Source organism: Argopecten irradians, chromosome 7 (genome assembly GCF_041381155.1).
Source record: "Argopecten irradians isolate NY chromosome 7, Ai_NY, whole genome shotgun sequence".
Lineage (NCBI taxonomy): Eukaryota > Metazoa > Mollusca > Bivalvia > Pectinida > Pectinidae > Argopecten > Argopecten irradians.
Window position 1 is genome coordinate 36,156,952 of NC_091140.1, and position 14,691 is coordinate 36,171,642.

Below are 14,691 nucleotides of genomic sequence, written 5' to 3' on the forward strand. Positions count from 1 at the left end.
GTGGTGACCATTTTCTCGTCTTCATTCAGGGAAACTTACCACCATACATTGTGTAGTGATATCTTTCCGCCATAAAATACAGTGCCTAAATAGAGAGCCAATATTCTATTATTTGATACTTTGAATAAGCAACTACCTGTTAAACAGTTAATACAATGCTATTTAAAAGAAAATGCGCTATGAAAGTAGCCCAAAGCTGAGAGCCAATCGGAATCAAGTGATCTTGGAATTGACCAATCAGAGGCGCCGTAGGTGTTTACACACTGGAGTGTGTAAAAATGATAACCAACTGCTATGGAATTTATCACATCGGTTTTTTCCATTGTGAAACATGCATAGTTATGGGATAAATACATAATATAGATATATTACAGGAGCTTTGGTGGGGAATTTACTTAGTTATAACCATGAATGTGTTGTAAGAATGTTCCATATGAACATGTTTCGACGTATGGATTATGACGTCAAGTGTATGCGAGGGTAACGTTATACTTTGCACAGCGAACAAAATGATTTTCAGTCAAAAAGTAATGATGTTTCATAATAGATACCTATCCCCAAGGGGGTAATACTGTAATCTGCAAAGACAAAATACAATGTACTGTATACAAGCGTACGTAGATACTGTATATTTTTGTGGATCAACAATTTCAAGATTTGGACCAAAAGCAAGAAAATCAACCTTCAGCAAATTTAAAATTTCATGATTTGGCTAAAATATTTATATATAATTCATCTTTTTATCAGTATTTCATAAATCAGATATATTACCCAGACCATTGCTATGTCTCGCTGAATTGTAAAAATATCATCTCTGCGAAAATAACGAACTATACAGCATGTTAATTGTGGCAGGTAAATACATGTACACTCCAAATGCATAAATGTTATGGTGTATCAATCAAATATTTGTTGAAGTGATATGATAAAACACATTATATCAAACATATTTTTATTAAAATTCTGATATGGAATTATGGAAAATTTTTAACTTATGACAACATGAATATTTACAATGTAGCACTTTATATCCTTGTAAAAACATATTCACCCCTATCATATTGTAATAAGCTGATCTTGCCATAGAACTAGAAGATTCATATATATATATTCAGGGGTGGGTAGGTTAAGTAAGCATCAGCTATATCTGGGTGTCTATAATTACATTGGGGGTACAAACCAGCAATTTTGATTACCCGGTGATAAAAAGGGAAAGTTTGAATGAGAAGGTTCCGAAATTTATAGCATGCAGAGTCAAGTTGAGTATTATGTTATTATCAGAAACGTGAAAGCCTCTGAATTCAACTATTATATAACCATATTTTCTAGTCCCCATACGGTTGAATTTTCACTTAAGGAACTTTATTTATTCTAAATGAATATAAAGCTCTAAGTTAGAGATCAAAGAACAGTATATTCAACACAGCGATTGTGAATGACAGATTTAATTTCCTGAGATTCATGGAAAGTGAAATGTTCATATTTTTATGTCACAGCTGTCCATTTAGTGATCAAGATCATTTAGTGATCAAGATCACAGACCAAATAAATAATTCAATAGACCATCACAGATATTATAAAGGAGCCCATCACGTTATGGTCACATGACGTTAAACTTTTCTCCACCAGGTGGCAGGGTTAACTTCAAGTAGCCAATGCTGCTTCCTTTCTTGCCTTCAAAATGTTCTTCAGGAAAAATTCTCCTGAAAACAGAAATAACAAATATATCTTAGTCAAAACTTTCTATACTGAATTTTATTTCTTTGTAAATTGAAAATCTGTGTAAAAACATTTAGAATCAAATATTGTACAAGATACAAATCATGCCATACTGTACTTTGAAGATTATACATACAAATGGATAGAAATTTAAAATATTATACTGAAACTCTTCACCGAGGCCAGAAAAGACAGGCTTTCTTGAAGCTTTTGAAATATAAGTTTCACTAAACCGCACTGGTAAAACATGAAAAGTTCAAAATGTGTTTTCAAGATCCTAGCTGTCATCTTGGCAGTCAATTGATCCAAAAAATAACAATACTTGTTCAGAACTATGTCAGCATCACTGCAGACAAGTGTCAGCCAAATCGCACTGGAGGAGAAGTTTAAAATGTGAAAAGATTACTGAAGGTGCATGGCTGACGTTGACGGACTAAGTACCATGACTATAGGTCATCCATACTTTTTGGGTCAGATGACTTCAAAATCACAATTATAGCTTTCATGCAAGATTGGACAGTGATGGACATAATCAACTTTTTGATGCAAAGTGACTTACATAGTACATAATTTCAATGTTTTGGGACAATAAACCTGTTACTGACCAGCTTTATACGACGATCTGACCAATGGTCCACTAGCGGTGTAAGCAAAGCCAAGTTGACCTCCAATCTCCTCCCAATACTTAAATTTGTCAGGGTGGACATACTCTTTCACCTGTAACATTAGAATAAAGTATGGACATGTTGTAATTAAAATAATATTTCTTCACACCAAAACATGTTCAATATAATCAAATTAAAAAAATAAACAACATCTCAAAAATCCTGCAAAAGAGTGTACTGGTATCAACTATTCAAACCAAGGCCAAGTTTTACATTCCTTATTTAAGGAATTCATTAACTTAAAAGGATTTCCCATAGGAAAGCATTACAGAAGCAAATCTAAGAAAATGCCTTCCTTAAAATCTGTAATGCTATCCTATTGATAATTTCCAATTAAGAAATAAAGTAATTAAATTTATAGAATGTTTGTGAAACTGGGGACAAGTTCATAATTCAGATAAGCAATTCAAAATTTAGCAATTTAGCCTAAAAAGAATTCCTAATTTACTCCAGTCTCCCCCATATTATCGCCTGGTGCATCAAATGTATAAGAGAACAAGAGGCCCAGAGGGCCTGTATCGCTCACCTGGTTTGTAATGCCAAGTAATGTTCTGAATACAGGTTCATTGTTTCTTTTCTGAAGGAATGTTTATATTAACCTCTAAGTCCCCTATTGGGCCCCACCCCTCCTGCCCCCAGGGGGTCAGAGCCAAAGTTCTGTTCTCCTTCCCCAAGGATGTTTATGGCCAAATTTGGTCACAATCCAAGAAAAACTCTGGGACAAGTAGCGATTTATAGGATTTACCTCTATTTCCCCTATTGGGCCACACCCGTCCTGCCCCCGGGGGGCCAGAGCCAAAATTTATACAAGTTCTGTTCCCCTTCCCCCAAGGATGTTTGTGGCCAAATTTGGTCACATTCCATGCAGAAATCTATGACTAGTAGCGATTTAAAGGATTTACCTCTATTTCCACTATTGGGCCCACCTCTCCTGCCCCCAGGGTGTCAGAGCAAAAATTTATACAAGTTCTGTTCCCCTTCCAACCAGGGTGTTTGTGGCCAAATTTGGTTACAATACGTGCAGATCTCTATGACAAGTAGCGATTTAAAGGATTTACCTCTATTTCCCCTATTGGGCCCCGCCCCTCCTGCCCCCAGGGGGTCAGAGCCAAAATTTATACAAGTTCTGTTCCCCTTCCCCAAAGGATGTTTGTGGCCAAATTTAGTTACAATCCATGCAGAACTCTAGGACAAGTAGCGATTAATAGAATTTACCTCTATTTTCCCTATTGGGCCCCGCCCCTCCTGCCCCCGGGGGGTCAGATCCAAAATTTATACAAGTTCTGTTTCACTTCCAAAAAGGATGATTGTGGCCAAATTTGGTTACAATTCATGTAGAACTCTATGACTAGTAGGGATTTATAGGATTTACCTCTATTTCCGCTATTGGGCCCGTCCCTCCTGCCCCTGGGGGATCAGAGCCAAAATTTATACAAGTTCTGTTTCCCTTCCCCCAAGGATGTTTGTGGCTAATTTTTGTTACAATCCATGCAGAACTCTAGGACAAGTAGCGATTTAAAGAATTTACCTCTATTTCCCCTATTGGGCCCCGCCCCTCCTGCCCCGGTGGGGTCAGAGCCAAAATTTATACAAGTTATGTTCCGCTTCCAAAAAGGATGTTTGTGGCCAAATTTGGTTACAATTCATGTAGAACTCTATGACTGGTAGCGATTTAAAGGATTTACCTCTATTTCCCCTATTGGGCCCCGCCCCTCCTGCCCCCGGGGGGTCAGAGCCAAAATTTATACAAGTTCTGTTCCCCCTCCCCCAAGGATGTTTGTGGCCAAATTTGGTTACATTCCATGCAGAACTCTAGGACAAGTAGCGATTTAAAGGATTTACCTCTATTTCCCCTATTGGGCCCCGCCCCTCCTGCCCCCGGGGGGTCAGAGCCAAAATTTATACAAGTTCTGATCCCCTTCCCCCAAGGATGTTTGTGGCCAAATTTGGTAACATTCCATTCAGAACTCTATGACTAGTAGCGATTTAAAGGATTTACCTCTATTTCCCCTATTGGGCCCCGCCCCTCCTGCCCCCGGGGGACCAGAGCCAAAATTTATACAAGTTCTGATCCCCTTCCCCCAAGGATGTTTGTGGCCAAATTTGGTAACATTCCATTCAGAACTCTATGACTAGTAGCGATTTAAAGAATTTACCTCTATTTCCCCTATTGGGCCCCGCCCCTCCTGCCCCCGGGGGGTCAGAGGCAAAATTTATACAAGTTCTGTTCCCCTTCCCCCAAGGATGTTTGTGGCCAAATTTGGTTACAATCCATGCAGAACTCTAGGACAAGTAGCGATTTAAAGGATTTACCTCTATTTCCCCTATTGGGCCCCGCCCCTCCTGCCCCCGGGGGGTTAGAGCCAAAATTTATACAAGTTCTGTTCCCCCTCCCCCAAGGATGCTTGTGGTCAAATTTGGTTACAATCCATGCAGAACTCTATGACTAGTAGCGATTTAAAGGAAATGTTGACGGACGGACGGACGACGGACGACGGACGACGGACGACGGACGCCGCGCCATGACATAAGCTCACCGGCCCTTCGGGCCAGGTGAGCTAAAAATGTTCAATCCTGAAAATTTCTGTGCCAGACTTTGAATTAGAACAGTTCAAATGTATCTTCAGGAGTGAATGAGCTAATATCAGTGGGTTTTTTTACCTGTGTTTGTTACTTATTAGATACCTTTTAGTATGAAAAATAAAAATGTCACATCTCTTACCTTTAAATGTCTTTTCGTTGGCTGCATGTATTGGCCCAGTGTCAAACAATCTACATCTATCTTTCTGAGATCTGGAAACCCAAATGTAAGGATTTTACATGGGAGGGGAGGCAACTCATCCAAAAATGCAATAATATTTTTTTAACAAAACCTAAATATTGAAAACTAATTACCCTAATAAGGCTGTATGTGTAAGGGCTGTTCCAGCAAAACATATATAGTAGGGGGGGAAGGCACTTTGAAATTGGAAGACTCACCGATAGAAGCGATTTTCAATTTTGTTGACCCCCACACATATCTATTTTTTGTGAACAAGACCATGGCATAGAGGCGATTTAATTTTTTTATTTTACTCAGACATCTTTTTGGATTTACATATTTTGATTTCTAGCATCACTGAAGAGTCCCAGGACAAAATTGCACTGTATATGGTGCAGTGAACTATTGTTTGATGTGCTGCATCTATTACTAAATTTGTATAAAGGTACAATCCTCATAGAACCAGCGGAAATTCTACTAATGATACCAAAGTGTTTCACAAGCTTAATGCAAGAGTAGATATCTGGACATTGACACTGAAGCTTGTGAACTGCCACTTTTTCCTTGACTTAATACCAGTGAATTTAAATAAAGATCTGTTGATGACAACAGGATATTGCCAAAACTAATCCATTGTTGCTCTGTACCAATGACAAGTTTGAATGGATATGATATGTTTTAGATAAATATTTTCTCATTATTATATCAGAACACCCAGAAAATAAAATAATTGTTATTTATTGAAGATGAACAAAACATTAATATTGTCAGAAAATTTTTCTCAACAGTTATTTTTGTAGTCAGGACAATTCATGGCAACATTATAAAACACAAATTTTGCATTCTATTTCAAAAGGTTACAAATGCTTCAGATAGACCCACCCACAGAAGTGATTTTATTGAAATGCCACCCTGGCATAGAAGTGATTTTATTTTGAACCCATCATAGCACATACTATTTTTTAAAGTGCCTTCCCTGGGTGCCATATATGTTTTGCTGGAACAGCCCTAATTTGTAATTCTACAATAATGCATGATAATGTATTCAAGTTAATTAAAGAGGTATGATGTTGCTATCAGTGAATATATCTAATATGGCATATTTAATGTATCATAAGATAAAATATGGTAAAATTATTCAATGGTAGTTTCATGTTACATATTTACATAACAGGGTTAACATTTACACCATCCCCATATTCTTTTTAAGCGAAGAAAATGAAAAGGACACCACTTTTTTCTGAAAGTGTATATCAATTACATAAGGGGACTCCGTTTAACCTGAGTGCACCCAGTGCAAACCCTACATAACATAAAATTTGTATATTCTTTATTTGCAAATTGCAGAGTATCTGCCCTTGCAGGTAGGTATTGATTGTGCGTCATGTGCTTGCGAGCATAACGTCATACTTTTGGGAGAAAACGATGTGAATTGCGCTCACAAAATAATGACGTCACAATGGATACCTACCAACAAGGGAACTAACTCTGTAATATACAAATACAGAATACTGCAGCGTTGGCTGTACAGTATCTATGCAGGTTAAAATGTTTGTGATTTAATAAAAACAAAAAAAAAAAAGAAATAAAATTTTTAGCACTTGTAAATTTTCACGACCTTGCTTTCAATTTAAATATAAATAAACTATTTTTCAATATCTTGCTGATCAACTTTCGCAATGATAGCAATATTCTGTGAAATCGCTATTAAAAATAATTATCATCACTGTAAAAAAAAACAGCCATAAAATACAGTATAAACTAGATCTACATTTGTCTAATGTAAATTACAGTTCTTCTATCTATGGCATCTCATAAGGTGTTTATAGATAAACAAAAATAATTTTAATTATCAAACCTTCTAGCACTCGCATAATCTGATCATCGGTCTCCCCGAGACCCAGCATGATGGACGTCTTCGTTACCATGTCTGGTTTGAATGTTTTTACATGTTCTAGAACTTTCATTGACTGCTTGTAGTTGGCTCTAGGATCTCGAACAAGCCTGTAACAAATGATGGACTACTGCATATACATGTTTTCTTGTATTAGATTTTTCCTTTTCAATTAATTCTGAACTTCATAACAATGATACTATTAATAGCTGCCTAAACAGTTTCTTAAAGATGCTTCACAGCCAACGAATGGTATTTTTTCTCTATCAAAAACAGGAGCAGACAAATCATAATTAGTCTTCATCACTTACAAAAGTTACTTAATTTGCACCATTACCACCAGTGAAAAGTTTGAGCTTTTTATTTTAGTACAAGAAAATATTAAAAATCATAATGGCGGTACGAAAAAAATCCATGGCACTATCCCTCTATGAAATGAAGTACTGATTGTGCATGCACCAAAATTAAAATGAATACTTCATATGTATTTTTATGTTACTAAGACACATAAATAAATGATTAAACATCAGTTATTGTTCAAATATGGGGGATAATTTATGCTCTGTTGGTATCTAGCCTGAATTTATCATATATGTAACTGATTCAGACTAATACATGGTGTGTCAAGAAATGTTTTGCAATAAAATATTTATAAAAATAAAATTTAAATCATTATGACTTCAAATTATGATTACCCTATATAATGTTACTTTGAAGATGTTTACCTAAAATTATGACTTACCATTGTAATTCTGCGACTGTTTCCACGTTGTGGGCGTACACATCTAAACCTGAGTCAGCCACAATCTCCACACAGTCCATGTTACCACGGAAATCTGGTGTTAGACATTCTACCAACATGTCCTTACTGTTGCAAATAAATTACAAAATTAATGTATATGCTCGTATAAATGCGATATCGGTACATGTGCACTGAGATTTTCCCAATATCTTAATTCTTTACACAATAAGTTAATATACAACAAAATAGTTCACTTGATGGTTTGTTCCCGTTTTCATTCTTTTGGTCGAGAAAAAAATAAATCATACATCATGTCTATGACTGTAACCGGCCCTGCAATCAAATACCATACAATCCATCGGAATTGATGATCAAACTGTATCCTTCTTATTTTTACCCTTTTGTAAATTCCATCAAAACAAAGCTTGCTTTGAAGCTATTCTCTACAAATTATGAATATATAAAATTTGTCTGATTTTATCCGGTAATATTTCTGCTTATAATATTAATATACATGTAAAACCAAAATAAGTGTGAGTTATCTCCCTTTAGCTTTAACCTCAATATTTGACTTGTAACAGATAAACAACCCTCATAGGACAAATTTTAAGGTTTTATATCATAATACAAAAGTCTCATCTCTGATTAACAAAGGTTCTTGTAGATCTGATTTAAATTCAAACAGTCGTATAGGTATACCAAGGACGTACACATTTATCAAAGATGCTCCATCGCTGATAAAACATAAACGATACTCATCATTTAAATAATATTAATGTTTATATGTCTAATTAACACAAAAAATAATACAAAATAATTTGGTTTGCCTTTGATGCATGCACAATAAGTACTTCATTCCATATAGGACATAGTGCCATGGAATTTTTTCAGGACACAATTAATAGTTTTTGATTTTTTTTATCTTGAAATAAAATGAGAAGCTCAAAATTTTCAATGTCAGTAAGTAACTTTTGTAACTGAAGACGAATACTAAATCATCTACTCCTGTTTTTTATAGAGAAAAAATATCATCTGTTAGTGGTGGAGCATCTTTAAAGTATAATTATTATTTTCTAAAGATGACTGACCCTTTCTTTATTTCTCGTACGGTCTGGGCAAAATGTGCTGCACCACCATCTGGTAAATCTGTTAATAGAAAAAAAAAAATCTGGACATGAATAAGGCAAAATCATCAGATTTTATGCCCAAAAAAGCAGGAGCAAGTCATTGATTAACTGAATAATTCAAACCTGGATTATATATGTTATGTACGACACTAAATACATGTAGTTATGAGATAAGGGAGATAACTCCTATAGCTTTTTTTATCAATACATCCTATGAAGGTCATATCATTGATTTAGGTTATAGAACTTTCTAGAATTTAATCATGTATAAACAAATATGTTTGTAAACATGTTGATTTTAAGTAGAGATCTAGAATGATCTATTTCCAGAAAGTTATGTGTGTTTACTTGTTTACTGTTTTTAGTTAGATATTTCTAGAAGTAGAAGGTTCTCCAATATTCTTGAATTACGGTTTAGCTATATATACTCCAGCTGTCCAAGGCTAATCAGAACTGTAATGAGACCTGTAATAAGACACATATCAAGAATTGTACAGCGCCATATAAGATTCTATTGGGAGAGCTATTGTGACTTTATCTGTGGATTATTACAACACTTTGTGTGGATTTTTTCATATTGCCTGGAACTTTACAAATCATCGGTGGACATTCAATTTCCTTGTGGATTTGTGATTATTGTTAATTTGAAACCTGGAAGGATCAAGGATTATACCAGGACATTCGCATACAGATAAGTAACACTTTAAATCATCGTACTAGTCTTGTACCACCACCAATTACTTTAGATATTGTAAACCATCTCTGTATAATATTGTATATATAATTAAATTGTGTTTTGAATTTAGCTGCTGGTTTCTCCTTTCTGTCAGCTGCTTTTAATTTTGATTTCGTTTTACATTCTATTTTAAAACAGTTTTGAGTGTTTGAGAATTAATATGCCAAAAAAATTAAACATTGACCTAATATTCAGGACCAGGTATTTAACTGCCTATCTTTAGTTTCGAACTAAGAAACAAGAGGTTTGGAAGCCTATAGGGCTAGTTGTTGATTGACAGTATAATTTTCTGTCTTTGTATATTACAGAGTTATCTCCCTTGCAGGTAGGTATCGATTGTTATGTCATTCTTTTGTGAGCGCAATTAATTCACATCGTTTTCTTCAAAATGTATGACGTAATGCATACAAACACATGAATATAACACATGAATAAAACACAATCAATACCTACCCACAAGGGCAGATAACTCTGTAATATGCAAATACGGAATACTTCAAGTCACAACCTATTGGCTGTTTACAGCTCATTGCACTTAATGAATTCATGTAATCAATCATTTCCAAACAGTAGTTTGTTACTCTAATTTGTACCTTGTTTGGCATTAATTTTCATTGATTGACACAACTACTATAATATGGACATTCACGTAAAAGAAAATCAATAAAATTTCCATTTTAGTTGTTTATTGAATATCAACATGACATTGCAGCTACTATTTTAGTTGTTTAATTGAATGTTATTGTTTGTCCTCATTGGAAAACCACACTAGAGCGACTGTTTTCTGTTAATTTTCATAGTTGTCATTGGAATATAGATAAAGCCAGTGTTATCCATTAAATACACAAAATATATATTGTTGGGTAAATTTTATATTATTTCTTTGTGCATGCAGTAACTTAACTTCATCCAGTATAAGAAATTATGTAATGTAACAAATATTTGCATGAACTGCTTGGAGACAGATAGAATATATACTGTTGAAAAAAATACACTTCATATATATTATATATATATATAGTCATCTCGGCTATTTCTAAATTGGCGTTGAGGCAGCTTATGTCTATATATAGTGTTTGCTGTACATGTAGATGACATTTTACGCCTTGCTCTTGACCCATTCAGCATGTACGAGCAGACGCCATGTGACTTCGTCATTGTTTTATCCCTCGATGAATATTTCATAGCAATGCTAAAAATGGCTGCTCGTCCCAAGAATCCTTATGACTATCAAATAGCTACGTGCCTAAATCCTCCTTCATTGGCTCAATCGTTTCTTGTAATTAGGAATAATTTTCTCCCCGAAAAAGCGAAAGAGAAATTCTGTCATTGTTATGTATATACCAGCCGAAATAGCCACTAATCAAGGCAATATGGTGGTGCATAAATGCCTGAATGATGTTTTTTATATGGAACAATCAAGTCTGTCTATAAAGGCCACTCTATAGATAAAGAAATATGGTTATTATGACCAAGTAGTCCTTATACAAAGGCAAAAAAGTTGACATGGACAAAGATCCCATGAATGTTTATTGAGCAGATGGTCTTTATACAGAGGTGGTCCCTAAGGCAGGTTTTACCTGTCAATGTAAACAGTCAAACCTATCTATAAAGCCCGCCCAAGGGACATGGAAAAATGGTCTTTATATGGCCAAGTGGTCTTTAATTGACAATGAATGATCCTAAAACATTAAGTGGTTTTATTGAACAGGTGGTCTCTACACACAGGTGGTCCCTATACACATGTGGTCCCTATACACATGTGGTCTCTATACACAGGTGATCTCTTTACACAGATGGTCTCTATACACATGTGGTCTACATACAGGTGGTCCCTATACACAGGTGGTCCCTATACACATGTGGTCTATACACAGGTGGTCCTTATACACAGGTGATCCATACACACATATGTTCCCTTTACACAGGTGGTCCCTATTCACAGGTGGTTCCTATACACAGGTGGTCCTTAAGGCAAGCTTTAAATATACAGTCAAACCTGTCTATAAAGGCCACCAAAGGGACAGTCAAACCTGTCTATAAAGACCACCCAAGGGACAATCAAACCTGTGTGTTAAGACCACCATAGGGACAGTCAAACCTGTCTATAAAGACCACCCAAGGGACACAAACTGTCTATTAGGACCACCCAAGGGACAGTCAAACCTGTCTATAAAGACCACCCAAGGGACAGTCAAACCTGTCTATCTCTAAAGACCACTGTCTAGACCACCAAGGGACAGGCAAACTTGTTTATTAGGGACCTGTCCACCCCAAGGAAGGCAAACCAAGACCACCCAAAAAAGAAAAATTGTCTCTATATCCAGGTGGTCTTTATACACAGGTCAAATCATGTTGAAATTGACTATTAGGGTAAGTGATTAGATATTCCCTAATACAAGTTTTACATATATATATATATGTATATATTTCTCTCATACCTACATGTGTAATACTGCCTGGTCCAGGGCAATACATGTACACCCATGTTGCCTGAAGCTGTATTGCATGACTACCCATGCAATAAAGCCTCGTGATGTCACAGCGTCAACAAAATTACTATTTTCTAGGCACAGTTGTAAAATTTCTTTTTGAAATTAAGCTGAATTTACTTGAAAAGATACAAACAACGGGATCTGCATTAAAAATGTCACGCATTTTACAAACAACGGGATCTGCATTGAAAATGTCACGCAATTTTTTATGTATAGAGATTTGACTTGCAGTTTTGTTTTTTTCGAATTGATTTCAAAATGGCGGAAATTAATAAAAGTAAAATTGGAAGAAAACATCGAAGTATGAGAGAAAAATACTCTTTCATACGTGGATATGACGGATAGGGATATTCTACCCTCGGGATAACAAAATGTTGTAAAACCTTCGGCAAGCCTCGGGTTTTACAACATTTTGTGACCCTCGGGTAGAATATCCCTATCCTTCATATCCACATATGAAAGAGTCTTATAATATATAACAACATGATTGATATGATCTTCAATACGATGAAGTAGGTCAATTACTACATGTAGGTAGAGATATAGGACAGAAATTTAAAAAAAATGTTGACTATAAGCTTTTTGTTATATCTTGACCACATGTCACCTCATCAGTTTGATAATATTGGACCCATATTAAAACCTGAGTATGCTTGAAATGTATTGGTTTTCAAAATTCATATCGTCTTGCTTCAATTGAACTTAAGTCACAACTTTGTATTTATAGATCCCATATGTATCATATATAGCAAATATTTATATGGATATGTACATCAATGTTGCCATGGTGATGTAGATTTCAGGTATTTATGTACAGATCTTGCATAATCATCATGTGGTTGATATAAAATCTGATTAAAAGCTCTCAACCTTTGACGAACAAGGTGATCTGATGGTGTCATACAATTTTTAAACTAAACGTTAGCTTATAATATGACATATTCTATTTAAATTTTGAATGAATTTTTTTATGATATTAAAGTGACAATTCATTCTATGAGAACATTAAAATTTGTATATATATCGGAAAACCCCCAGTTCTAATGGAAATTAGATCAGTCGGTTTTACTGTGATATGTCAGAAAATCCCATGGTGGTGAAATGCGTGTGAAATGTTCAAACTCACTCGCTGTCCGCCATTACACATTGTGGTCGAATATCTTGTATGCCGAACCCAGTCTCTTGCTCGTAGAGTAATGCTACTTTTGTCTAGAACTGCTCAAATCGCTCTGACAGAAGTGTGTTTACCTTATTAGGTGAATTGTTTTGCCTAAAAAATAATTATATCACCTCCACAGTGGTTATGTAGTTCATTTATTTAACGTGCGTGACTTTGGCTCGGGTATGGGTACAGCGTACATACATGTATTGTACTCATGTATTGTACTGCCATAATGTATTGATCAACGATTTGTAATTACAACGGTATCAATTATAATACTAAATAATGACATGGAATTTGTCAATATCTTATGTTATATGTTTCATAAGAAATGTAGAACAATACATTTATGCCATATTTTGCTTCTTGGTTATGTAAAAGAATTAGCCTGAGTGAATTGTCCCTTTAAATTGTAACAAATAATAAGGAATATCTGTAATTATGTTGTTTTTAACTCAACAGTAATTTGATATGCCAAACTATTTAGTTTGATTATTTATATGTCAATATTTCAAACCACTATTTATGAAAAAAAGCAGTATCATCCCTGCTATTCAGTCACTGCATGAATATGACCTTAATCCCTATGTCTGTTTCAATTTTTCAAGAATAATTATGATTTTTTTTAAATTTTTTTTTTAACAAAATTAGAAATATTGACTATAATATATACCTGAATCCCCTTGTAGACATGTGCAGTGCAATGCTATGGATATTTAATTTATCCCTGACCTATAATATGTCATAGCTAGGTCAATGATGTCTTTATATAGTTTCTAAACCTGCCTTTAGTATTAGGTTTACAAAAAAAAGCCTCATATATAGTCTATATATTAGGCAAAAAAAATATAAATAAAAAGACCTGATAATATAGGCATGTTTTTCGGACTAGCCTTTATATATATTTAAACATTCAAAGGGGAGTACTCTAAGGGGATGTCCTTAGTCTATCATTTTTAAAGAGTTACACAGGGGAGACATTTTTGATTGAATTTTTTTTCCTCCAAATAAAAACTCCAAAAAACTATTGAATTTAAGTTTAGAATGAAATCTAAGGTAAAATAATCTCATAGAAAGGATTGCAGAAGTAAGCAGTATATCTATAGTCATTTAAAATTGATTTTCGTTTTATTTTATATACATTTTGTCTGTAATTAAGCTGACAAATCATAGAAAACAATTTGAGATAAATATCTTGTTTACATAGGTAGATATACCCGATCTTATACGCCTACACCTACCACACATATATATATACATGTACCTCTGAATAGGTACATAAGTTTGTGTATATATGTTACCAAGCTAAGTACATGGGTAGATCATGAAATTCAATATAATTAAAAAGGAAGGATTCTTTACAGAACGTGACAAATTGAAGTCAGAATCA

At 34.8% G+C, this 14,691-nt stretch overlaps 1 protein-coding gene across 1 annotated transcript; it reads right to left on the reverse strand.

Moving 5' to 3' along the window:
• Positions 1-935: 935 nt before the first annotated feature.
• Positions 936-9,018, reverse strand: LOC138328277 (lipoyl synthase, mitochondrial-like). The gene is made up of 6 exons (XM_069275017.1): positions 8,870-9,018; positions 7,782-7,907; positions 7,004-7,149; positions 5,107-5,177; positions 2,325-2,436; positions 936-1,703 (listed from the first exon to the last, which is right to left on the reverse strand). Exons 2-6 carry the CDS (start codon positions 7,898-7,900, stop codon positions 1,645-1,647), a joined length of 507 nt encoding a protein of 168 aa, XP_069131118.1. The 5' UTR covers positions 7,901-7,907; positions 8,870-9,018; the 3' UTR covers positions 936-1,644.
• Positions 9,019-14,691: the final 5,673 nt, after the last annotated feature.

What these genes read in the sequence shown, in the direction of transcription:
- LOC138328277 (XM_069275017.1), bottom strand. Translation starts at nt 7,900, where the DNA reads ATGTTGGTAGAATGTCTAACACCAGATTTCCGTGGTAACATGGACTGT. An exon ending in ACAGTCGCAGAATTACAATG is followed by an intron (nt 7,150 to 7,781) that starts GTAAGTCATAAT and finishes CATTTGTTACAG; the next exon opens with GCTTGTTCGAGATCCTAGAG. An exon ending in CAACGAAAAGACATTTAAAG is followed by an intron (nt 2,437 to 5,106) that starts GTAAGAGATGTG and finishes CTAATGTTACAG; the next exon opens with GTGAAAGAGTATGTCCACCC.